We start from the raw sequence: 27,541 nt of genomic DNA, 5'->3' as shown, positions 1-27,541 counted from the left end.
GATCATCACATTAGGGGTGACTTGAGCACATGGGATGTTACAGCAGGCAGGTAGCCTCTTGCCATAGCTAAGCAAAATCCAGGACACATTATTAGTGTTGAGAATACTGTTCACAACTGCCCAACATTGGTCTTCAGTGCTGTGTTTCAGTGCAGTTGACATTTGATTATGACAGATTTTAGTGTTATTTTACAAACTGCGGTGAGATTCAAATAACTTCGTCATGGCATTTTTTTGATATATATTTTTTACAATATAGCATCTTAGACAGCTGTCACAGTCATCACGGGCACAGTGAGAATAGTTATACTAAGTACTGCTTTTGAATACAAGTAAAAAATAAGCTTTTGTACATCGCAGACAAGGCTCAGAGATTACAAATATATTGTTTCAACATTGTTAAAACCAGTGCTTGAAATAATACCCACAAGATAAGGTAACATAACTATTGTTGTTTTAAGGACGAAACACGGTGATCATCTGTCATGTTGGGTTATTGGTTACTGGTAGCCCTTAAAACACTGTTCCCAAAGCACCCTTGAATGAATAATCTATATCCTTTTTCAGACCTGTGGGATTGATCTTTGCAATACATAAGCATTTTTATCTTGTATTATGTTAAACACATTATCTATTTACAGCTGTGGTGCTTTGATTGGCTACTGAAGAGAAGTAAGGGTTGGGATTGGCTATTGCAATGGCCAGCAGTGGCCATGATTGGCTACTGTAGGATCTTTTGAGTTGTTGGAAGATATTGTATACTGCATCGCAGTGCTAGCTGTGCCACTAGAGATCCTGGTTCGAGTCCAGGCTCTGTCGCAGCCGGCCGCGACCGGGAGACCCATGGGCGGCGCACAATTGGTCCAGCGTCATCCAAGGTAGGGGATGGTTTGGCCGGCAGGGATGTGGGTTAGTTTCCCACGGGGGGCCAGTATAAAAAAACAAAAAAAAAACATGAATGCATTCACTAACTGTAAGTCGCTCCGGATAAGAACATCTGCTAAATGACTAAAATGTAAATGTATAGTTGATAGCATACAGCCAGGTAATCTTTAAAAAAAATGTAGCTTGTGTTTTCAGGTGTTCATATAAGTGCATGCTTGTACTGAGTGTTCGTGTTTGTAAATGTGTGACTGTGTTTATATTATGAATGTGAAACACTTTTAATCATACTAATCATACAAGTACATGGTTATGGTGAAATAGGGGGAGACTTGGGTTGAGGTTAGAGTGCAGGGGCAGAGAGGAGAGGTTGGGATGGTTTGGGACAGGGGTCATAGTTCATGGGCAGTGTGTGTACAGTACTGATGCAGTGTAGAGGTTAGAGAGGAGGTTATTTGATGATCTGAGGGCAGTCACTCCAGGCCTTGGCCTTGCGCTTGGCCAGAGCTAGCCAGGCCGGCTCAGTGGACACCTGGGGAGAGTCAGTGGACAGGAAGCGCTTGGTCACCTCCTTCACTGCAGGGGGCGATGGTGTGGAGTCTGCAATCTCAACTGGAACACAAGACCCAGAGAGAAAGGGTTATAATGCATGCTGAGGACACCATAAAAGTGTAGTAATCCACACAAGTTTGATAACAGATTGGTTTGATTATGATGATCCAGATGTAATATAATCATGTTTCATATGTGAGATATCCTAAATGTTTGATGCGATCTTGGGAAAGTGTGATGACAAATAGTTGTGAATATGAAAGCTCTTACCTGTGACAGTACTGGGCAGGGTGTTGGCTTTCTTCAGGTGGTCCCGGCGCTCGAAGCAGCCCAGGAGGGAGTCTGGTCTCTTGGCCTCTTCCGGTGTCTGTGGTTTGGGAGGGCTGGTGTTTCCACTCCCCTTACCCTCTGAAGGACTAACCAACACACACTGTGAAACACAGGTACCTTTTAGCGGACTGTCCCAGTCTCTCCTACTGCCCTGAATGCATTTCTATCTCTGCATAAGCATAATCGTGAGTGTATGAAGGTAAGGACAGTAATGTGTGTTAAAGTGCAGCAACATACGCTGTCTTTGTCCTTGGCCTGTTTCTCGGCCAGTTTGGCTTCTCTATTGCTGCAGCGTTCGTCTCGGCTCTGCTGCTGCTCCCTGAAGCCCTTCTGTTTCTGCAGCGCCAGCGTGATCCACGGAGGCCCCGCCTCCTTGTCCTGGACCGGCACGCTGTCCAACGAGTGCCTGCTTTGCAGCGATGGCTTCCCCTCTGTAAGTGGTGAGACGAGACAATCATCATATACTTGACATCATATACACAAAATCACTCAAGTAATTAAAATGCAGGTGTGACATCCCTACTCGCAAATATCTGTCATGGAGATTGGAGCACTTGCAGCATATGCGCTTCCCAAGGTGACACTAACCTTTCCTGATGAGCTCTGTTTTACTGTCAGCCTGCTCCCTCCAGGGGATACTGATGGAGGGGAAGAAGGACCTCTTCTCCTTGGGCTCCTCCTCCTCCTGACCCCATTGACCCTGTCCCTGGCCGTTCCTGTGGAGCTGGGCCACAGCTGAGGTTTCCTCCGTCCTCTCAACTCGCTCCTCATGGCCAGCTGAATTAGCCCCCACCCTCGTCCTCTGGACCACTGCATCGCTTGGACCCCCTCTGCCCACTTTGGGGAGTGGAGAGGGGGGAGGGGTGGCAGGTTTAGGGGATGTGCTCGGTCTTTGGTAGAGTGAGGGTTTGGACGGCTTCTCCTCGCTGTGTATGGAAGGGGTGGGAGACTTGCCTGCTTTGGCCCTGGGCTCTGGCAGAGATACAACCATATGTCCAGGCTTTACCCCAGGAATGCTCTCTCTGAGTGGAGATGCAGGGCTGGATCGATCAGAGAAAACTGAGGCGTCAGGGTCAATGGGGGTCAGAGGTGAGGGGACCCCATTGAAGCTGTCACCGGCGCTGTACCTCTTTTTCCTCTTGTCTGTTGACTGATCACTGTGGAAGCGGAGGGAGTAGTTGGTCCTCCTCAGCTTGATCCCAAACGGAGAGGGCTGGCCCTTCTCCCCCTGTTCCTCCCGGCCGTCAGAGTCCTCTGATTCTCCTCCCAGGCTCTCAGCATCTGTCTCTGAGTCCTCAGGTCTGGGGGAGCACTGGGAAGAGCTGGGGACTATGAATGAAGGGAGGTCTTTGGCAAACATGCACTCCCCTGTTCCGTCTGAAATCCGGACATACTTACCACCCCTGCTCTGGGCCTTGCTGCCTGGTGCTGGTGAGACTGCAGGGGGAATAGAGGCGCTGGAGGAGGTGTTGGAGAGAGTAGAGGTTGGGCTTCCTCCTTCCTTCTCTTCCAGATTCAACACCTCAGAGTTCCTGTTGGAGTTGGCAAACTTCTTCCTGGCCGGGGTGATGGAGAACTTGGCGCTGGTGGACATGGTCTTCCTGAGGTTGGTATGGGGGAACGGACTCTGGTCCTCACTGCTGGGTCGGCTTTGGCTCTGGGGGTCTGGGTATTCCTCATACTTCCCCTCCTCCGCCCCCTTGAATATCTTGCAGCGGATACTGGCCCACTCTGCAAGGACGGCTGCACTGGACTGGTCTGTGGACTCGCTGAGGGATTTTGTTTTCCCAGACTTGCGGTCTGGTGAGGTCTTGGTCTTGGTTGGTGGTGGGATGCCCATGGCAGCTTTCTTTTCATCTGCCAGACCCAGGATAGACTTACAAGCGATTTCTTTGATATGGTCCAGGTTGACAGCAGTGCCACATAGCTGGCCACCTGTCACCAGGATGGCTGTGTGGGGGACATGATGAGAGGATGGGAGGGTGGGGGAGTCAGCTCCTCCAGGCGATGAGGCCTTGGCTCTCTCTCTGTGTTCAGCCACAGTGCTCCCCTGCTGACTGGAGGCCAGTATAACAGGCGTCAGGTCGACCTTCTGGAACAGGATCTGCTTCTCCCCAGAGGACACTTTGAAGGTGAACGGCCTCTGTCTCTTCTCCATCTCTCTCCAGCGCACCTCCTCCGCCCTCCTCTTCCTCTCAGGGTCAGAGCTGCTCGCAGCCGCTTCTGCACACAGACTCTTCTCCTCCTCCTTCTCCTTTTTCTTCCTCTCCTCCTCTCCAAGCAGTTTTCTCTTTTCCTTCACCTGCTTTTTCATTCTCTCCTCCTCTTCTTCTGCCTCTTTCAGTCTCTTTTCCTCATCTACACGGAGACGCTCTGCCTCCAGTTCACACTGCTTCCTCTCCTCTTCTTCTTTTCTACTTCTTTCCTCTTTCTTCTTTTTCTCTTCCACCAGTGTCCTTTCCTTCTCCTCTCGCTGCATAAGCTCCAATTCCTCCCTCATCCTTCTTTCTTCTTCTCTCTGTATCCTCTCCTCTTCTTCTTTCATCCTCCTCTCCATCTCCTCTCTCTGTATCCTCTGCTCTTCTTCTTTCATCCTCCTCTCCATCTCCTCTCTCTGTATCCTCTCCTCTTCTTCTTTCATCCTCCTCTCCAACTCCTCTCTCTGTATCCTCTGCTCTTCTTCTTTCATCCTCCTCTCCATCTCCTCTCTCTGTATCCTCTCCTCTTCTTCTTTCATCCTCCTCTCCATCTCCTCTCTCTGGCTCCTTTCCTCTTCTTCTTTCATCCTCCTCTCCATCTCCTCTCTCTGTATCCTCTGCTCTTCTTCTTTCATCCTCCTCTCCATCTCCTCTCTCTGTATCCTCTCCTCTTCTTCTTTCATCCTCCTCTCCAACTCCTCTCTCTGTCTCCTCTGCTCTTCTTCTTTCATCCTCCTCTCCATCTCCTCTCTCTGTATCCTCTCCTCTTCTTCTTTCATCCTCCTCTCCATCTCCTCTCTCTGCCTCCTTTCCTCCTCATCTTTAAGTATACGTCCCTCCTCTTGTTTGCGACATCGCTCCTCCTCTAACTCACGCAGCCTCCACTCCTCTACTTTCTTCTTTCTATCCTCCTCCTCCACTCTGTGCCTCTGTTCCGCCAGGTCTCTCTTTCTCCTGGACTCCCGTCTCTCCTCCTCCTGCAGATTCTGCTTCTTGGTTTTCTCTGGGGGTGTCTCCTCCTCAGTGGTCCTGTGTTGGCTGTCTGCTGCATCTTTCTCCTCCTGCTGTATGCCAGGGATATCCACCTCTTGCAGATCCTGAAAAAAATAATGTATTTTGATTTCTATTGTTGAGCTTTATCTCACTATATTCAGTCTATATGACAATTCTATGTATGTACATTCATACCAAAGAAAGACCACCAACTGTAAGGACCATGACCCCTCTCACCTGTGTGTACCGGCGGTGCTTGCGGGAGATCCTCTGGTTTTTGGGTTTGACAGACAGCTTATGCTTGGCAGCGGTGTTGTCCAGCCGAGGGACAGACTGTGAGACTCCATCCAGGTCGATAGACTCAATGGTGCCGATGGCTGGAAGAAGTTGTTTGGACCTGGGAGATTTCACTGGAGTGCTGGGGGCTTCAGCCTGGGGAGCTCCATGGCTCTCACCGGCCTCTTGGTCCTGACTGGCCCCCTGGTTGTCATGAAAACAGAACATTTTCATTTTCTTCCTATATTTCCAACACAAATTCTTTGAGTTACTACTGTAGCATTATAAGCTAACAGTGAACCAAAGATTATGCAGTTAATGATCTGCTATTACCTTTGGCTCTGTGTCCACTGGCTCAACCTCCACCTGGGCTAAGACACTCAGATGGCTCCTGGGCACCTCCTCTTCATCCGAGCTGCCCTCGTCTCCCTCACTCTTCCTCAGAGAGGGGGGCCTCTGGCCAAACTTGATATTCTGTGCTATCTGCCTCTGCATATTCGACACACACACACACATTTTGGGTTTGGTGTTAGACATTGAAGACAGCAGTAACATTAAAGTGTATGTTATCTGGGAGCAACTGTTGACTTACGAGTACATGGTAATTAGAGGCATCAACCAAGACTGTGAACATACATCTGAATGTGTGTGTGTGTGCGTGTTTAAGGCCCACCTGCAGGTTCCTGACTTTATCAGAGACGTTTTCCTGGGACATGGTCTGTTCTGGGCTGGGCTCCTGTACTGCTTCCTCTGGGATAAACACACTGTCGTAGGAGAGGGCTCGGGACCCAATGGGGTTCAGCTTCCTGCAAAGACATAACGGGCGCTACAGCTATAGCATGCTATTACAGTCAGTCACTCATTAATTCCTGACAAGATGTAGTATCCCTGAGTAAATTCATTTGCACAAACCGAAACCCTTTCACACTCCACCAATTAAAAGCTAAAAGTCAGTCAAGCAGTTTATAGAACACATTTCAACTGAACTGCCCCCTTTTCTCACCAGATAGATTCAGTCGACTCTGCTGACTCGAAAAATAGATAACCAGACACATTGCATGCCAAACAAGAAGCCACATGATAATATATGTGGTATCCATGTTGGGTCTTAGTGGAAATAGTATTATAGGCGTTCTCTGTGGTCTGGGTGTGGCTTACTGGAAGGGATTAAAGACATAATGTGCTCAAGGCCATGCAGACTAAGTTATTGATAAGACCTGTGTTCAGAGCTTGTTTCATTTTGAGATGGGGACCTGTACAAGCAATAGGGGGAAAACGGCAATGTAGATCCAACTCAACTGCATGACCTCATGACAACATTATGAACAGTGTATAAATGCAACCTGGACTACTGGAGTATTTCTCATAATATCAAACAGAATACGTAGATGTCCCGTTTACCTCAGATGTTGATTGGTCTCCTCATCATCTGAGACGACTTCGTTAGACACTTCCCCTGTGGAGAAGCTAGCCTTCAGCTCTGCTGTATCAAAGTCCCGCTCTGCTGCCTCCTTATTCCTCTTCCCAAACAGACGTCTGAATGGCTGGAATTTGCCCTGTCGTCGCCTCTCTGCAGGCAGAAAGAGAAATGATAACCAAAGCCACACACTATCACCTTATCTCTCTTTATTATCACATCCGTGGACTGTATAATTACATCTAAATGAGTGGGCCGTAGTGTGTGTGTGTGTGTGTGTGTGTGTGTGTGTGTGTGTGTGTGTGTGTGTGTGTGTGTGTGTAAGTATACAAAAGAACTCCACAGCAGATTAGGTGAAGAGAAAACCTTGGCTCGGTTGATAACACTTACCTTGAATAACAGAATGTGCTAAATAAAGTAGCAACAGTCAGAAGGACATGGAGGAAAACCAACATTCTGATCATAAAAAGGCTGAATCATTCTGACCTGACTGCACCCTTGGGAGTCATTCAGGAAATCACTCACTCATTGAATGACTGTCTCTCTCTCTCTCTCTCTCTCTCTCATATGCAAACATACATTTGTTTCACTTGAACAGATACTCAAGGCCTCACAAATACTCTTATCCAAAGCAACTTTAGACAGTTCAATACTGTTCATGTTATCTACACAGCATGGTGTGCTGTGGACTTTTGAGGTTCCAGGTTGTCTAATTCCACATAGATGTGATTTATCCACATAGATGTGATTTATCACTGACGTTTGTACATGCTCCTTCATCACATAAATACTCCTCTATCGTGGCTTGTGCCAAACTGATTCATAAATTGTCCCCAAAAAGAGTTTTTATGCCAACTTCACTCAAACAGCTGGGTGGTATGGAGCAGAGTTTTCACCACCACAATGACTCATTACAAATCAACCTTGAAAATCCCAGCTATATAATCGCATAACCAGAAGTTTACTACAAATGCAGAAACAATGGCGGTGAAGCTCATCATGACTGCCTCCTCGTCCTGTCTCTGTGACCTTGTCAGATGGTGTTTCATCTGAGCAGCAATTTAGATGACCAACAGATATCTTATTAAAGTGTAGGGAGCACCTAGTCAACAGTAAGGTTATTATAGTTTTGTGTTTTTATTTCTATTAGTTTTTTCGATTTTAAATTCAGTTTAGTTTCAGTGAGTTTTCAGACCTGAGTTTTCAGTCCTTTTTTATTTTGTTTTTTATATTATTTTGTTTCAGTTTTAGGTTTAGTGTTAGCGACAGAATGCATGCGTGGGAGCCTATGAGTCATTTGGGTTATATCGTTTTTTGTTTGTTTTTGGGTTTGTCTTGTCACTTCTTGCAACTATACTTAAGGTCAAAGACAGAAGAGAAAGCGAGACATTCGACTCCCTCATTTCTTCTGATCGGGGCGGGGCCACACTGGTCTACTTATTGGAGAGCGAGACATCTCACTGGCAAATTTTTTCTGGTCGGGCAGGTATGGCGACCGGGGAGAGGACACAAAGTAGACCAGAGCCAGCTGTTCCCTCTCTCGTGTGAGCATGCCAGATATTATGGAGGAACCATGAGCTCATGCGGGAAAGCATGCTCACGCGAGAGAGGGAACGCCCACTTACACAGACCGGAACATTGAAAAAACATTTAAATGGTAAACGGCCTGAGTAAACAAACGTATTTATCCACCATCTTTGATAAGGTGATTGGTCAGGTCATAGGTTAGGTTAGCACTTCTCATGACTCCAATGCTACATTGTAGTAATCCACGTCCCATTTGATTAGCTGAAGTGATTTTGTCAAGTGTGAAACGCTCTATCTAGAAACAATTGATCCTTGATTACTATACAGTTCTGGAAACCTTGAACACCTAACTTAATTATCATCCAAAATAACTTTACAAATACAAAAGATACACTTACTGTTAGCTGTTTTACCACAGATTCTAACTTAGTTTTTTTGTGTAACACAGTTTTGAGCCGACAGGTTTTTTTTGTTCCCTCCCGAGTTTCCATTAGCTTAGGAAGTGTAACACAAAACACCTCTGTGGGAATCTGTGTTAAAACGGCGCACAGTAAATGTATCTTTTGTATTTGTAAAATCATTTTGGGGTGATATGAAAGATTTCTGAGGTTTCCAAAACCGCATTGCACGCAGTGATTATTAAGTTGAGTGTCGGGACAGTTTGGCCCCACTGTGGTCAGTTGTTGAAATGAGAACCATATGGCTGTATGGCCTTGGGTAAATATGGTGGAAGGAAACTTTTTAACTTAAGTAGTACATGTAAGAAGAATCAAGTTAACTACCTAGACATTTTTCCCTGTTAGCTAGTGATAGCTAGTGACAGTGATGCACATGCTAGGCCTTTTTGAAACATGGCCATCTACTAGCAGGATTTACCCACCAGATCCAGTAGCTTGAAACCCCATTAGATTTTTGCCCGAAGTTTAGAAATAAAACTCTAACTGAACATAATTAATTATGGTTTTTATTTTATTTTAGTTAGTTTTGGAGTCAAAGATAGTTTCAGTATAGTTGTAGTTTTTTATTATTTTAGTTTACTTTTCATGATTCATTTTTTAGTTTTAGTTTACTATAATAACCTTGGTTCACAGAACATTTCAGAGCTGCCATGTAGCAGAATGCTAGCACACCAGGTAGCCCACAAACAAACCAAACCAATATATCTACAGAATCCTTAGCAATAATATTATATTAAGATTAATTTCCTGTTTATCAGAGTACAAAATGTGGTTCCTGAGTACAGAAGCTTATCTCTGGAAATGTCAATGACAATGTGCACAAGGACACATCACAGTTTCCATCTAGTTTCTATTCTCTACAAATTAATTTGAGAACCACACTCTCAGAGATCTTAACCTTATATTGCACAAATCGTACTTCTATTTTAGGTACAGCTCTTATGAACAAGGAAGCTTGCTGTTCATTTATCTACAAGGCGGTTGCTTACTACTACTATAACAACATAATGATTACATCACAAGAGCAAAATATAATTTTGTTGGTATTGGCTATGTGATTTGTTGACCAATATCCAGCCGTGAAATATTGTATCGGTAAATTACTGCTGTCAAAAACATAAATCATAGTGCAACTACCTACCTGCTATACAACCCTGGTAAACCACTTCACTGGCAGACACTGACAGGGCATGATTTCAGTTGGTAGTGATTGAGTCTTGACGACCGAGCAGTTTCCATGCCACAGTGCTGAACTGAAGATAAGAGGACCTTTGCTTTATATCTTTATTTCCTCATTAGCTTTCCTTGCCAGTCAGTTATAAACTCCCAGTCATATAAGATAAACATTTCCGTGTCTAAAATAAAACGTCTGACAGTGGTCTCTCAGGGATCTCCTGACCTGAATGCTGTTGACATGATATGGTAACCAGTGTCGATATGCTATCCATAGATATTATATTGTTACTGTATCTCAAGAGTGGAAGGAGCAGTGCTTGACTTGGGCAGGAGCTCACTGGAGCTGAGTACAGGCACCTCAATTGGTCTACTGCTTGGGCTCCTGTTCCTCTTATAGAATATCAGCTCAATAGTATTGTGGAGCTCCTGCACCTAACTATAAACAGTACCGGCACCCAAAATGAGTACCGCCACCTATTTCAGTCCAAGTCAAGCACTCTGAAGGAGGTTATCACTTCTCCCACTAAAATGCTTTCCTATCCTCACTGAGTGGCCTGGTTGAAAGCTATTTCACATGCCAAGGTAAATGAAGACTATTCAATCTAAAATGTTATTTTACACTAGACTAGTGCATACAGGTAATTGCATACTTTTGCCTGCCAGTTTGAGAGGTGTGTTTCAACATGTGTGTTCAATACATGTATGTGTGTGTGTGCACGTGGCTCGAGGTCAGTGTTTTCCAGGATTACTGTATATATTCATACAGTATGAGTATCTGTATGAGCAGATGTGTGTAATGTATCTATGTCAGTGTTTGTTTGTGTCTGAATGTTAGTGGGAGATCCCGTGGATGAACTGAAGTGGGAAAGGTTACCAGGCTACTCTACACCACTGTGAAGGCAAATGCTTTCTGGGCTCTCCGGTTATCCCTTGCAGGGCTATAAGTAGCAACCAGTGTGGGATTTCACTCTGTGTGTGTTGCTGCACAAGGGCATTGTGGGAAATTATACAGTAAACTAATTTCCACTCTCTGGTCACAAACACCACCTCTGGGAGCTGTGTGAGTTTGAGTCAGTAGTGTTAAAAAGTTGCATCTGCATCCATCTATCCTTAGTGATTAAAATACTATACTGTAGGTCGACTCTAACTCCTGACCATTTAAATCATATTAAATATTCAATAGCCATCAATCACCTCTACCAAGACCTCAGGCAAATCATCATCTGTCCTCATATCCAAACTACCATATTATCTGTGGTATAATTCAATCATGTAATCAGTGTTACCTAATCATTTCTTAACATTGGTGCAATTTAGAGAAACAAAGGCCTCAACAGAACAGTGTACCGACAGTCTACCAACAGGATGTCAACAGTGTACTAGTCTGTTGACCCAGACTGCTGACTGGGCCAAACCTGAGAGACTACTGGGCTCAGCCTCTGTGTCTTAGAGTGTGTTATTGAGCAAACTGATGAGCTGCTCCAGCCTATTTCTCTCTGTCTGTCAGTCTGTTTCTCCCTCTGAGGAAGTATTGAGTGTTGTACTGTGGATTATTTTTCCCAGCATTAGGGCCTGTCCTGCACTGCTTCTGCTCTGTTTCACTGGCCGGCCCATACTGCACTGCTTCTGCTCTGTTTCGCTGGCCGCCCCATACTGCACTGCTTCTGCTCTGTTTCGCTGGCCGGCCCATACTGCACTGCTTCTGCTCTGTTTCGCTGGCTGGCCCATACTGCACTGCTTCTGCTCTGTGTCGCTGGCCGGCCCATACTGCACTGCTTCTGCTCTGTGTCGCTGGCCGGCCCATACTGCACTGCTTCTGCTCTGTGTCGCTGGCCGGCCCATACTGCACTGCTTCTACTCTGTTTCGCTAGCCGGCCAATATTGCACTCACTGCCCCTGGCGTGCTCACACACTCATGCATGAAACTAGAAAGGACACATTTTCAGCAGAGTAGAACACTCAGTTGTCCTGTCAGTTGTCCTGTCAATTCAATCATTTCAGAATGTATTAATTCACCATAGGAAAGTAGATACCAATAGGTGATAAAAGCAGGAATTGGGTGCAGAAATCACACACAGGGTCACACAGAGGCCTTAAACCATCACACACATCTAAGATAGGCCTCTGTAAGCTTTTGATATCAGTTACTGTACAACCCATCACTACATCACCACACCATGCATTTCTTAAAGAGACAGTTAAAGAGGTATAAATATAAGCCAACAAAGGCCTCCTTGTATCCTCCCGAGGTTATCATGAATTAGTCTGAGTCCTGTCTCTTTAAGGCCTTGTCTAAAATCACTATTTTTTTCCTATTAACCTGGGCTTTCGTATACGGTTACCTCTAAATGACTGTCACGCTTAGTTTCCCTGGCGTCCTTAGCCATGGTAACGGCCTTGTCTGTGGTAAGAAAAAAGAGAGTGAACATGGGGGTTGTTGTTGTCTTTAGTGAGAGTGAGCGAGTGAGGGTCCTGTCCCGTGTAAGAAAGGAAAAAAGGAGATGACAGAGCAGCACTCACTGAGTGAAGGGAGAAACATGAGAGCTCACACAAAGCGTGCAGTTTAAATGACACAGCTGTCCCTTGCTCTCCTTCTCTCTCTCCCCAGCCCTCTCATCCTCTACCTTGCAATGATCTTCTCTCCCCTCTCTCGAAGGGTCCCTTGGTGACTAGCTTGTTAATGGTATAGGGAACCCCTCCGAGGACACTGTGCTACACACAGTTTGTGTGCAAACATAATTGCTTAGATAGCCAAACAAACACCTTACATAGCTCAGAAAAGTGTTGTAATTGAATTAAGTGTTAATGAGACGTATACATCTTTCAAATGACACCTAACACACCTTTCAAATAAAGATAATCATAACTGAACAAATCACAGGACACTCACAGTACTCTCTCCTTCCCTCTCCTTCCCTCTCTCAACTATCTCTTTCTCTCACTGCAGCTGTAGATAATGTGTTAACCCAGCAGGGAAGCCCTTTGTTCCTCCAGACCTGCATTTGATTAGAGATCCTCCACCTAAGCACAATGTGGATGATACCCGTCACACATGACTGCAGTGCAACTTCTGAACAAAACTACATGGTACACTGATCACCACCACCACCCACCACTTTTAACAGAGACAATTTGAGAAACATAATGTTGCAAAAATTAGATTAAAATGAAAGATGCTGTTTTTATCTCACCAAACAATCGTCTCAACACCTCAATCACACACACAGCTCTCTGGCTGCAACACCTCTCATCCAACACCTGTCAGTCTCTAGACACCAGCACGTTGTTGACCCACCGGTTTTCACATGTACAGCGGAAACACATGGTGTGTAAATCCCAAGCACTCGAGCCAGAAGCCTGGCATGTGTGAGACAGTACCGAGAAAGAGAGGGGGGAGAGAGAGATAGAGAGGGAAAGACAGAGAGAGAGGGGGGGGTAGAGGGAAAGACAGAGAGAGAGGGGGGTAGAGGGAGAGACAGAGAGAGAGGGGGGTAGAGGGAGAGACAGAGAGAGAGGGGGGGTAGAGGGAAAGACAGAGAGAGAGGGGGGTAGAGGGAGAGACAGAGAGAGAGGGGGTAGAGGGAAAGACAGAGAGAGAGGGGGGGTAGAGGGAAAGACAGAGAGGGTGGGGGGTAAAGAGAGAGGTACAGCAAAGGATAGAGACATAGAGAGAGCAAGAGGGAGAGATAGAGAGAGGAATAGAGACATGAAGAAGGAGAGGGAGCAGGGGCGGTGTGTTCATTAGGGCGATATGGGCGACGCACTGCCAAACGGGAAAAGGAAGGGATTTTTTTTCTAATCAATTATATCACGGCAACAGTAGTTATCAGTGTTCTAATCTAGACGTCTGATCTGCCACTAAATGTCCAATCAGGCTAAAGTCGTGCTTCAAATGTCCCCGCCCGTTTTGGGGCGATTTCAGTCAGGTTGAAAATCGCCCAGAAGTCTCTCATAGCCTCTAATGTAAAATCAATTTTTTTCAAATATCAGAGCTTTCAATACAATCTCTATGGGTTTCTGAGGGCTTGCACTTACGCGCTTTCGTCATACGTAACATAACCATGAACGTAACTAAGAAAAGAGCGGGTAGCCTCATCAATCAATTCACTATTACTGTCAAAATGGCTAGCCTTCAGTGCAACTCGATTGTCTCTTTGAAAGAAGTTCCTTTTTGTCGGCGAACAAATCAAGATAAATTGGCAACGAAACAATTAGGACCTCCCAGACCAAATTTAATAATTCAACAGGTTTCTACTAAGCAGAGTCGTGAAAACTGTCTACGAGAATCGAGACGACCTCATAGAATGTTTTGAAGCCATTCGGACGGGTTCATTGGGTTCATTTGACCAGCCCACCCTGAGAGAGGCCTCTGGCTACGTGAGGATGCTACTTGATGAAGATTTTATTTTTTTCCTGCGGCTTTTTCACAAAATCATGCCCCACGTCGACATTCTGTACCAGAAGCTACAGAAGAAGGACATCGATGCTGTCTTTATCAAACGTGCCCTCGACAGCTTCACAAGCAGTGTGCAGGCCATAAGGTAAGATTAAACAATATCATTCGATCTTTCTCAATGTTCATTTTTACAAATCTATACAATTGGCCAGAATATGGTTGTTCATATTTACAAATCTATACAATTGGCCAGAATATGGTTGTTAATTTTTACAAAGCCATACAGATAGCTGTGTTTACCTTTTCTAGAAATTACTTTCAAATTCTGTTTTCAGGCAAAATGTCTATCACTGTTCATTTTCACAAATCTATACAAGAGGGCAGAATATGGAAGTCTATAAAAATGTCTTATTACCAATAACTTGCATCAATGTTTTCAGTAGCCTCTATCAAAAGCTCCTGCTTGCTTGTTGTGAATTATGCTCAGGTGCACATATTTCCAATTCAACCATGAGGCAAAAAATGTGGTAAAAGCTCTTGTTGATCCTGCAATCTGAACAAATACCAAGATGCTGTATTTTCAGCTGATATTTCATTTGTTTATGGAAATGCATATTGTTTATGCAGTGTTGAGGAATGTGAAAGAACACCCTTGATTATTTTTACTGTGATAACTTATTTTGATTTTGTAAGCCAACACTTTTGAGATCAGTCAATAAATGCTTCTGGTATTGACTTATATGCTGCCCCTGTCTTCATGTTGTTGCTGGACATATCTTTTAAAAAATGTGTGTAGGTCACCTAAATCATCAGAAAAATTGCCCCCCCTGAGAATTTTTTCAGGAGCCGCCACTGAGAGGGAGGGATAGACAGAGAGAGTTCTCCCGTCCCCAGAGGGATCAGCAGCATGCTGTACTGCCTCAATGCTTATCCTTCCTGAGGGTGACAGGGCCTGACAGAGCCTCTCAGAAATGCCTCACCCAGAATGGCTCTTTGTCCTGACTAACTCTAGTTAGCGCAGAACAAGGAGCCAGCAAGTATGTGTGGAGATGGAATGTGTTGGAGCATACAGTGTGTATTGATGTGTGTGAGAGAGAATGTGTTATTGGTTGTAAGGGAGTGACTGTGTTAGTGTACTGTATATGTACAGTATGTGGTTGGTGTGGAAGCGTGTATGTGTGTTTGCATATGTGTACAGTATGTGTGTGTTCAGGATGTGTGTGTTCAGTATGTGTGTGTACAGTATGTGTGTGTACAGTATGTGTGTGTACAATATGTGTGTGTTCAGGATGTGTGTGTTCAGTCTGTGTGTGTTCAGTATTTGTGTGTACAATATGTGTGTGTTCAGTATGTGTGTGTTCAGGATGTGTGTGTGTTCAGTATGTGTGTGTTCAGTATGTGTGTGTTCAGTATGTGTATATGCGGTGTGTGAGTACAATAGCTTTAGCTGAGCTGACCACATGAGAGTATATGTTGAGCAGGCGTCTGCGTGGCAATGAGACAGTGTGCGTGTGTATGTGTGTGTGTCTGTGTGTGCATGTGTGCGCATGTGTGTGTGTGTGTGTGCGTTCGCACAGTAGACAGACTTGAGAGCAGAGCTGCAGATGGGATGAGAGAAGCAGGAGAAGCAGAGAGAGAGATGCCTTTGACAAGGGTACAGCTGCAACACAGTGTGGCAGTGGCATAGCACCACACTGCTGTATTGCAGTGCTGCTACTGTGTACCCACCCAACAGCTCAACATCACTCCACTGTGACACAGCCCTGGTTATAGCCATAAGCACAGTGGGAGAGCTAACAGCTAACTGCCATAGCTCAATGGCATAGCTCAGTGCCATGATAGCGCAATGGGTTGGCTAAAGTGTTGTATAGCTTGACAGCGTAAACAGCTTGTTGTCGAAGCACATGGACGCGGTGGGGCTGTGTAACACTTTACCTATTTCAGCGGCACAACTCGACAGGGCTGCGCACCACTGCAGTAAAACCTTAGGGAACATCGATCTGCCCTTTTGTACAATGTCTGTCTCTTTAACCCAGACCAGGTCAGCGGCACTGCTGCTGTTGCCTCCTCTCTCTGTGGCTTTGGGAGAAACAAAGGGAAATAAAATACAAACAGAAAGGTAAACAGCAGCTTTGGGGTTGTTCTTAAAGTTATTAGGGTTGCTTAAGGCGCTCTATTGAGAGTTGGGGATGTAGGATGGAGATTAGGTATGATATGGAGGGCAACTAAAGTATTTGAAGGTATGGATGAGGAGGATGAGGAAGAAGTCCTTGTCAGTAGTACTACATACACTGTAGCACGGTCAGTGTGGGGGACAAGAAGGACATAGAATCCATAGATTCAGGTCAGGGCCTCTTCTTGGTTACAGAATATCAGTTGTTATTGACTAAAGTGCCAATAACGTCTGCAATGCTTCACAATACATTACAACAGGGTTGTTATTGTCACATTTACCCCTCTCTTTGTCGCCCTCTCTCTTCTCTCTCTGATGAAAAATATCTGAAGTGTAGCAATCTCCGGTTCCCAAGGCAACAGCTTCTTGGCAAATCAGCACCGAAGGAGACACCAAAGGGATCAAGAGGCTTGTCCATCCTCACTCCAAATAAGACTCAACTATCACCACTCCTTCGCTTACACATACAAGTTGATATCACACATACATACACAGAAGTATGATGATGATGGCATAATGATGCTCTCTGTCACCATACTGCAAGACTTACCATATGCAAGTATATTTAATCTATAAAACCGAGAGCAACAACATCAGCTATAATATAACAGTAGGAGTGGGGGTGAAAAAGATAAAGGGATAGGCTAGAGGAAGAAAGATAGAAGGGATAAAAAAATTACATGAAGTTGAAGTCTAGATGTGAAGAGTAGCAGAAGAGAGATGGTTGGATGGTGGGACAGAACGTGAGACACACAAAGCAGCAGTCACATGACCAGCAGGGTTACAGTTACCCTACTGACCACTAGTGAGGTAATAGGCTTCCACGTGTGCCATGCAATGACAACAAAAACAAACAAATAGGCCTTTTTTCTCTCACTGGACATTTCACAATGGCACAGTGATGTGAGACTGACGCTTCATGTGCAAACCGTTGTTGCCCTGTGTAGGGTGCTGTCTTTCGGATGGGACGTTAAACGGGTGTTCTGATTCTCTGTGGTCACTAAAGATCCCATGGCACTTATCATAAGAGTAGAGGAACCTCTTAAGGATCGTACACTTTTTTTCAATTTTCGCCTAAAATGACATACCCAATCTAACTGCCTTTAGCTCAGGACCTGAAGCAAGGATATGCATATTCTTGATTCTATTTGAAAGGAAACACTTTGAAGTTTGTGGAAATGTGAAATGAATGTAGGAGAATATAACACATTAGATCTGGTAGAAGATAATACAAACAAAAAAACATGAAATGTAAGAGAAAGGCCACAATATAATATTGCAGTTTAGGCGCAATTTAGATTTTGTGTGTGCAAAGTTTCAGATTGATCCAGTGAATCATTGCAATACTGGACTATTTTGGATCAACTCTTCCCAAATGTGCCGAATTGGTCAATTGATACATTTTCAAGTACGTAACTATAGAGAACATACAAAAATTATATGGTAATACAAAATGTAAGTTTACACACTCCCAGGAATGTCATACATGATGGATCATTAGCTTATACACTAACTTACACACATCTACAGTGGGGAAAAAAAGTATTTAGTCAGCCACCAATTGTGCAAGTTCTCCCACTTAAAAAGATGAGAGAGGCCTGTAATTTTCATCATAGGTACACGTCAACTATGACAGACAAAATGAGAGAAAAAAAACCCAGAAAATCACATTGTAGGATTTTTTATGAATTGATTTGCAAATTATGGTGGAAAATAAGTATTTGGTCAATAACAAAAGTTTCTCAATACTTTGTTATATACCCTTTGTTGGCAATGACACAGGTCAAACATTTTCTGTAAGTCTTCACAAGGTTTCCACACACTGTTGCTGGTATTTTGGCCCATTCCTCCATGCAGATCTCCTCTAGAGCAGTAATGTTTTGGGGCTGTCGCTGGGCAACACGGACTTTCAACTCCCTCCAAAGATTTTCTATGGGGTTGAGATCTGGAGACTGGCTAGGCCACTCCAGGACCTTGAAATGCTTCTTACGAAGCCACTCCTTCGTTGCCCGGGCGGTGTGTTTGGGATCATTGTCATGCTGAAAGACCCAGCCACGTTTCATCTTCAATGCCCTTGCTGATGGAAGGAGGTTTTCACTCAAAATCTCACGATACATGGCCCCATTCATTCTTTCCTTTACACGGATCAGTCGTCCTGGTCCCTTTGCAGAAAAACAGCCCCAAAGCATGATGTTTCCACCCCCATGCTTCACAGTAGGTATGGTGTTCTTTGGATGCAACTCAGCATTCTTTGTCCTCCAAACACGACCGAGTTGAGTTTTTACCAAAAAGTTCTACTTTGGTTTCATCTGACCATATGACATTCTCCCAATCCTCTTCTGGATCATCCAAATGCACTCTAGCAAACTTCAGACGGGCCTGGACATGTACTGGCTTAAGCAGGGGGACACGTCTGGCACTGCAGGATTTGAGTCCCTGGCGGCGTAGTGTGTTACTGATGGTAGGCTTTGTTACTTTGGTCCCAGCTCTCTGCAGGTCATTCACTAGGTCCCCCCGTGTGGTTCTGGGATTTTTGCTCACCGTTCTTGTGATCATTTTGACCCCACGGGATGAGATCTTGCGTGGAGCCCCAGATCGAGGGAGATTATCAGTGGTCTTGTATGTCTTCCATTTCCTAATAATTGCTCCCACAGTTGATTTCTTCAAACCAAGCTGCTTACCTATTGCAGATTCAGTCTTCCCAGCCTGGTGCAGGTCTACAATTTTGTTTCTGGTGTCCTTTGACAGCTCTTTGGTCTTGGCCATAGTGGAGTTTGGAGTGTGACTGTTTGAGGTTGTCGACAGGTGTCTTTTATACTGATAACAAGTTCAAACAGGTGCCATTAATACAGGTAACGAGTGGAGGACAGAGGAGCCTCTTAAAGAAGAAGTTACAGGTCTGTGAGAGCCAGAAATCTTGCTTGTTTGTAGGTGACCAAATACTTATTTTCCACCATAATTTGCAAATAAATTCATTAAAAATCCTACAATGTGATTTTCTGGATTTTTTTTCCTCAATTTGTCTGTCATAGTTGACGTGTACCTATGATGAAAATTACAGGCCTCTCTCATCTTTTTAAGTGGGAGAACTTGCACAATTGGTGGCTGACTAAATACTTTTTTCCCCCACTGTAGATGGCCGGGCGGGGTGGGTGTGGAGCCAGAGACGGCAGGGGTTCAAACTGTAGAACCCAGTTCCTACATTTGAATATAAAAATGGATTTTATCAAACAAAACTATGCTACATTTTTTCTCTGGGACCCTTAGGATGACAAGTCAGAGCAAGATTACTGAATGTAAGTACATTATTTACCTTCAGAGGTGAATGTACCAAACCAGTTGCCGTGATAGATTTTCTTGTTGTTGTGCACTCTCCTCAAACAATAGCATGGTATTATTTCACTGTAACAGCTACTGTAAATTGGACAGTGCAGTTAGATTAACAATAATTTAAGCTTTCTGCCCATATAAGACATGTCTATGTCCTGGAAAGTTTGCTGTTACTTACAACAGTCATGCTAATCACATTAGCGCACATTAGCTCAACCATCCCGTATACTGGACACCGATCCCGTAGAGGTTAACCCCGGTGTTCTGGCTAAATTCCTAATCTGTCTGTCAGACCATCATGGCAACCTAATCATCCCTAGCTTCCAATTGGCTCATTCATCCCCTGTAACTATTCCCCAGGTCGTTGCTGTAAATGTGTTCTCTGTGAATTTACCTGGTAAATACCTCCCAAATTATTTTCATCCTATGAACTTGGAGAATACAGTATTACATTATAAACTTACCAGGAAGAAATGTAAAATGCAGTTCTATTCAAATATGATTTAATCTTTTTGTGTTGAGAGTGTTACACGATCCTGCAATTTGTTGATACGAGTCAAGAGCAAGCTAACAGTGCTTCTATCATTGTGTACTGTGAATGCATCAATTTTAGATTTGACCCTGAATGGATGTTTAAATATCAATAATGCCAGTTTCTGTGTATAAGAATGCAGTCTTACCTTGCTGCTGTCGCGTCTGTGTGCAAAGATATCTCTATGTGAGTGGTGTGTGTGTGTGTGTGTGGCCGTTCTACCCGCCTCCTGTGTCACAGTGGAACTAAGGTATTACCTAGAGTCAGGTGTCACTGAACAGATGCAGTGAGTGCTTGAGTATGTTTGTGTGTGAGAGTGTGTTTTTGTTGCCAAATGTTTGACTGCAAGAGCATGCAGTGGCTATTTGTTGTGATTATGAGCACATGGTATCTGCAATATGTTTGTGAATGCATGCATGCATGTACAACTCCCTGTGTTTGTCAGTGAATGTAGACATTGCCTTCAGAAAGTATTCATACCCCTTGACTTATTCCACATTTTGTTGTGTTACAGCCTGAATTCAAAATGTATTACATTTATTTTTTCCCTCACCCATCTACACACAATACCCCATAATGACAAAGTGAAAACATGTTTTTAGAAATGTTAGCAAATGTATTGAAAATGAAATATTGAAATATCTCATTTACATAAGTATTCACACCCCTTTGCTAGGACACTCCAAATTGAGCTCAGGTGCATCCAATTTCCTTTGATCATCCTTGAGATGTCGCTACAACTTGATTGGAGTCCACCTGTGGCCAATTCAATTGTTTGGACATGATTTAGAAAGAAACACACCTGTCTATATAAGGTCCCACAGTCTACAGTACGTCAGAGCACAAACTATACTACGAAGTCCAAGGAACTGTCCGTAGATCCCTGAGATAGAATTGGAATGAGGCATATATGTCGTTTCCAAGAGCACAGTGATCTCCATAATTGGGAAATTGAAAAAATATGGAACTACCCAGACTCTGCCTAGAGCTGGCCATCTGACCAAACTGAGCAACCGGGCAAGAAGAACCTTAGTCAGGGAGGTGACCAAGAACCCAATTACAACTCTGACAGAATTCCAGAGTTCCTTGGCTGAGATGGGCGAACCTGCCAGAAGGACAAGTCTCTACAGCACTTCACCAATCTGGGCTTTATAGGAGAGTGGCCAGACGGAAGCCACTTCTGAGAAAAAGGCACATGACAGCACACCTGGAGTTTGCAACAAAGGCACGTGAAAAACTCTGAGAGCATAAGGCAAAAGATTCAGTGGTCTGATGAGAAAAATTGAACTCTTTGGCCTGAATGCAAAGCGCTATGTCTGGAGAAAACCAGGCACAGCTCATCACCTGTCCAACACCATCCCTACCGTGAAGCATGGTGGTGGCAGCATCATGCTATGGGGATGCTTTTCAGAAGGAGGGACTGGGAAACTGGTAAGGATAGAAGGAACAATGAATGGAGCCAAATACAGGCAAATCCTTGATGAGAACCTGCTTCAGAGTGCAAACAATCTTAGACTGGGGTGAAGATTTATGTTCCAACAGGAAAATGACCCCAAGCGTACAGCCAAAGCAACGCTGGAATGGCTTCAGAACATGAATGTGAAAGTCCTTGAGTGGCCCAGCCAAAGCCCAGACTTGAATCCCATTGAAAATCTGTGGAAAGACTGGAAGATTACTGCTCACCGCCGCTCCACATCTAACTTAACAGAGCTTGAGAATATCTGCAAGGAAGAATGGGAGAAAATCCCCAAATCCAGATGTGCAAAGCTGATACAGTCATACCCAAGACGACTCAAAGCTGTAATCGCCGCCAAAGGTGCGTCTACAAAGTATTGACTCAGATATTTCTGTATTCATTTTCAATAAATTTGCTAACATTTCTAAAAACATGTTTTCACTTTGTCATTATGGGGTATTGTGTGTAGATTGGTGAGAAAACCTCCCAATTTAATCAATTTTGAATTCAGGCTGTAACACAACAAAATGTGGAATAAGTCAAGGGGTATGAATACTTTCTGAAGGCACTGTACATGTGTGAGTGAGCAGGACAAAGTGTCTCTGAGGAGAGGGAGGGGTGGTCTGTTGGCCTGTGATAGGCAAAACACCGGGTGTTTTGCTGTGTCTGTTGCTGAGGAGGCACAAAGTGATACTTTGTTTCTAAGCCAGATCAGCCAGTGCAGGAGGAGAACAAAGTGGCATTCATCATTTCAACTGGCTGATGAGCACACAGCTGATCATTGTAAATGAACTGTAAATATGTGTGTAACTGTAACGGTGCCCATTATAGTTGGTATGCTACAGTGGGTCTCATAATGTTATAGCAGTCTCTCATAGAACTTCTTTAATGTCAAGAGACCCGTCCTGCAGTCTTGAGGAATTCAGAGCCTTTGTGGACTCCTTCACCAAGAATATGCTGGTGGAATCATGATGTTGTCAAAGGGTTCTAACAGTAACATGATCAATTTCATAGGATTATAACATTCTGAGAGGGTTAGAACTCATTAGATCTAAAGAGATGTCATAGGATGATCATAGATTGACGAGACTTTACTAGATTTAACGCCAAATGTCATCATAGGGTAAAGCTATACGAGTTCCATCAAGTAATATGTTTTATTGTAATCTGAGATCATTTACAGTATCATCAGATAAAAAATAATCTTATTTAGCTACCAGACTACTAGTCATCCATAATTATTTCACAGTTATAAGGGTCTTGTCCAGCAGCATAATGGGGTTGGAACGGTGTTGTGTTACAGCCTAATAGGCCTGTATAAGTCTCCTATAAAGCCCTTCAGAGGGCATTGGCAGTTGTATCACACTACAGCCTCATAGGGATATAGTAATGATGGGGCTTTACCAGCCTGGAGGCTGGCTACATTACAGCAGCATAACACATCATAGACTCACTGCTCTCTGACTGGCTTTATTCATAGAAACTCCCACAAAACACACAGGGGGAATGAGAGGAGAATAAGTCTAAATCATTCAACATTACATGAGCGGGGAGGTTTACAGGCCAAGATCAACAGCCTGCAGTGATGATTCTCAGTCATACAGTAGCAGCCTTTTCTCTTATATCGTAAGGCATAAATTCATTCAGGGACCATAAGTGTGGCTTTTAATTTGAATGTAAACGTGTATTGATTGGAATTCCTCCAGTATGATTGGCCTGTCAGATTATTCTTTATGATAAGCTGTTCCAATTCCAATTCAGGAATGTCCTGATGGATTGAACTCTGTGGTACTACATGAATTTTGCAGTGTTTGAATAGTGTGATTGGATCAGATGCCATTGTAAGAGGCTCATGGATTAAACTTGAGTGGGAAAAAAAAAAATCTATCATAGGAATGGCTCAGATCCATTTTTGGAAGAGGGAGCCAGTACTGAATGTATATAAAAAATAAAAAAACTCCATAGAGTAGTTTGTAGGCAACGCTGCGAAAACAGGATGCAAGTCAATTCATTCCATTTATTCAGAGAATTCCCTCTAGGATGCTTTCTATGACTGCTATTTTAGGTTGAACCAAATCTGTGAAAACTTCATATCATACTTACAGCACAGAGGGCCAGATAACAATTAGGACAGACCTGGGAAGGAATCAAGTGATGTAATTACACTGTGTGCCACAGAGACATCGTTTTCTCTCATACTCTCAATATGCTGCTATTTTAAATATATACCGAGCACATTTTCATTTGTATTTTCTTACAGTATATCAATAACACTATTTGCTACATGTAGCCTGCATCACCATAGATGCCAAGGGTTACAGACCCAAATGTATAAACAAACAACATACCAATACTGTATGTCTTTGACGAATTATGTTTCTGTCTAGCAAGATACGACTTGACTGTGCAATCTGAGAAACAAAAAGCACTTTGGTCAGAAGCTGAGGACCTTACACCTTGGCAAGGTAGTTACTGTACCAAATACCAACACAGTACCTTATGTTCTTTCTCAAATAAAAACATCCCCTGCCCCATGAATTATTGACAGTGAGAGTGAAGCTTTGGTACATTGTTTCTCTAGTCCCCACTGCAAAGGATACAGTACAGACTACAGGGCTACAAAATGCAGCAACTCATTTGGATGACTCCAAACATTCAGTACTACGGTAGGGGAGAAGCATCCATCTGTCCATGTGTTCATTTATCACCTACCCAACCATCCATCCACTCATCTATCTACACATACATAGACTTTGAGCAGGGATATAATTATTCTCGCCAAACGCACTTTGGTCTCATTTAAGACATGGACATAGGCACTCAAAGCTCATTTAGGGTTAGATGTACAGTGAGGGAAAAAAGTATTTGATCCCCTGCTGATTTTGTACGTTTGCCCACTGACAAAGAAATTATCAGTCTATAATTTTAATGGTAGGTTTATTTGAACAGTGAGAGACAGAATAACAACAACAAAATCCAGAAAAACGCATGTCAAAAATTCTATAAATTGATTTGCATTTTAATGAGGGAAATAAGTATTTGACCCCCTCTCAATCAGAAAGATTTCTGGCTCCCAGGTGTCTTTTATACAGGTAACGGGCTTGTTACCTGTATAAAAGACACCTGTCCACAGAAGCAATCAATCAATCAGATTCCAAACTCTCCACCATGGCTAAGACCAAAGAGCTCTCCAAGTATGTCAGGGACAAGATTGTAGACCTACACAAGGCTGGAATGGGCTACAAGACCATCGCCAAGCAGCTTGGTGAGAAGGTGACAACAGTTGGTGCTATTATTCGCAAATGGAAGAAACACAAAAGAACTGTCAATCTCCCTTGGCCTGGGGCTCCATGCAAGATCTCACCTCGTGGAGTTGCAATGATCATGAGAACGGTAAGGAATCAGCCCAGAACTACACGGGAGGATCTTGTCAATGATCTCAAGGCAGCTGGGACCATAGTCACCAAGAAAACAATTGGTAACACACTACGCCGTGAAGGACTGAAACAATGCAGCGCCCGCAAGGTCCCCCTGCTCAAGAAAGCACATATACTTGCCTGTCTGAAGTTTGCCAATGAACATCTGAATGATTCAGAGGAGAACTGGGTGAAAGTGTTGTGGTCAGATGAGACCAAAATCGAGCTCTTTGGCATCAACTCAACTCGCCGTGTTTGGAGGAGGAGGAATGCTGCCTATGACCCCAAGAACATCATCCCCACTGTCAAACATGGAGGTGGAAACATTATGCTTTGGGGGTGTTTTTCTGCTAAGGGGACAGGACAACTTCACTGCATCAAATGGACGATGGACGGGGCCATGTACCGTCAAATCTTGGGTGAGAACCTCCTTCCCTCAGCCAGGGCATTGAAAATGGGTCGTGGATGGGTATTCCAGCATGACAATGACCCAAAACACACGGCCAAGGCAACAAAGGAGTGGCTCAAGAAGAAGCACATTAAGGTCTTGGAGTGGCCCAGCCAGTCTCCAGACCTTAATCCCATAGAAAATCTGTGGTGGGAGCTGAAGGTTTGAGTTGCCAAACGTCAGCCTCGAAACCTTAATGACTTGGAGAAGATCTGCAAAGAGGAGTGGGGCAAAATCCCTCCTGAGATGTGTGCAAACCTGGTGGCCAACTACAAGAAACGTCTGACTTCTGTGATTGCCAACAAGGGTTTTGCCACCAAGTACTAAGTCATGTTTTGCAGAGGGGTCAAATACTTATTTCCCTCATTAAAATGCAAATCAATTTATAACATTTTTGACATGCGTTTTTCTGGATTTTTTTTGTGTTATTCTGTCTCTCACTGTTGAAATAAACCTTAGACTTATCATGTCTTTGTCAGTGGGTAAACGTACAAAATCAGCAGGGGATCAAATACTTTTTTCCCTCACTGTATGTGCTATGAGATATTAAACTCTCTAAGGCCTAATGTCAACAATGCTCCCCTCACTGTATGTGCTATGAGATATTAAACTCTCTAAGGCCTAATGTCAACAATGCTCCCCTCCCTGGCTTGGAGAGATAAACATGGCTGGCCATTTAAAATTATGTTTTTGTACAGGCTACATCGCACATAAAGGCATGGGGCTTTACTGGATCTTCTTATTGCTCACTCTGCAATGAGTAAGCTAATGAGATACTCAAAAGAAGACAACCATAACTGAAATAGACACAACTCGGGCATCACCCAACTGACATACAGTATCTTTACTGCAGGTAACAACTCTGAATGTCAATTTCTGGATAAATTCAATTATTCATGGTCTCTATATTAAGATCAAATTTATAACGGTAAATGCTGCATTGAAGAAAACGAGGCCAAACCATTGGCTGAAACTCTACAAATCCGCTGTTACGCACCTTCCGTGTTACAACGTTTGAGACAATGATTTCTGTTTTTAGACATTCCATCTGATATCTGGGGACACGGGTCGAAACAATATTGCGTGAAATACATAATGCCATCTCTCTGGTCCATGACACAATAGGATTTGGCACAGCACAGGTAGCCTACAAAGAGATGCAGGGATAGAACATAATAAGGGTTTATAATATAACGGAGGCGCTGCAATCTTGGTTATACAGTGCTATAAAAAGGCGGATGTAAGTATATGGAGAACAAACCATCTATCGTTTATTTCATATTTTATCACAAATATGCCTACTGTAAATTGAGACAGTAGCCAACATAAACCAAAGCTGTAGGGTGAACGTGTTCCATTTCAATCATTAAAAATAATATAATGAAAATGCCAAATAGCCAATTATCTCCCCAATTCGAGCTATGCCAAATAGAATCACGCATTTATAATCAAATGAAACGACACTGTCCTTTTCCAGCGCACACACACATCTCTGAAGGATGGAGCAATCGTCAGCAGGTCAATGAAAATGAAAGGCTGTGACAAGGTCAGCAGCCTACTGAAAATAAAGACACCATTTATGACTAAGAAAATATGCAAGAATAAAGGACAAGCTCCCAACACCTTATAAGTGATCTTGTTTGCCCGCAAATCGGCCTTGAAGTTGCCCACTGCGCCTTGTATCTCCTATCCACAGCTCTTCGACCCTCTTTGTGTTGCTGATGCTGCGGGTGCTCGCACAGACACGCGCGCACGGCAAAGCGCACAGACGGCGGCACAGAAACTGAGTCCTGCACAGCTGCACGCACGTGAGGCGGGAGGGTGTGGCTGGTGGAGGCTGTGCACAAAAATCACCCAACGTCCACTACCGATCTCCGCTATGATGTCACTCATCAGTTTGTCTTTAATGGTTGCCTATATATAGCATATATTCACACAAATAGCTTTGGCTATTGATCTGATATAGGCTTAATGTCTGGAA

The 27,541-nt window shown here is 43.8% G+C and overlaps 1 protein-coding gene across 1 annotated transcript; it reads right to left on the bottom strand.

Moving 5' to 3' along the window:
* Positions 1-952: 952 nt before the first annotated feature.
* Positions 953-27,541, bottom strand: LOC121533949 (capping protein inhibiting regulator of actin dynamics). Its single transcript, XM_041840334.2, has 9 exons — positions 27,184-27,541; positions 6,633-6,801; positions 5,905-6,037; positions 5,565-5,720; positions 5,193-5,435; positions 2,353-5,059; positions 2,002-2,195; positions 1,705-1,864; positions 953-1,494 (listed from the first exon to the last, which is right to left on the bottom strand). The coding sequence occupies exons 3-9, from the start codon at positions 5,944-5,946 to the stop codon at positions 1,334-1,336; spliced, it is 3,663 nt and encodes a 1,220-aa protein (XP_041696268.1). The 5' UTR covers positions 5,947-6,037; positions 6,633-6,801; positions 27,184-27,541; the 3' UTR covers positions 953-1,333.

Source organism: Coregonus clupeaformis, chromosome 20 (genome assembly GCF_020615455.1).
Source record: "Coregonus clupeaformis isolate EN_2021a chromosome 20, ASM2061545v1, whole genome shotgun sequence".
In the NCBI taxonomy this organism is placed as follows: domain Eukaryota; kingdom Metazoa; phylum Chordata; class Actinopteri; order Salmoniformes; family Salmonidae; genus Coregonus; species Coregonus clupeaformis.
The sequence above is the reverse complement of the archived record's forward strand: the minus strand, read 5'-3'. Positions and strand labels throughout refer to the sequence as shown.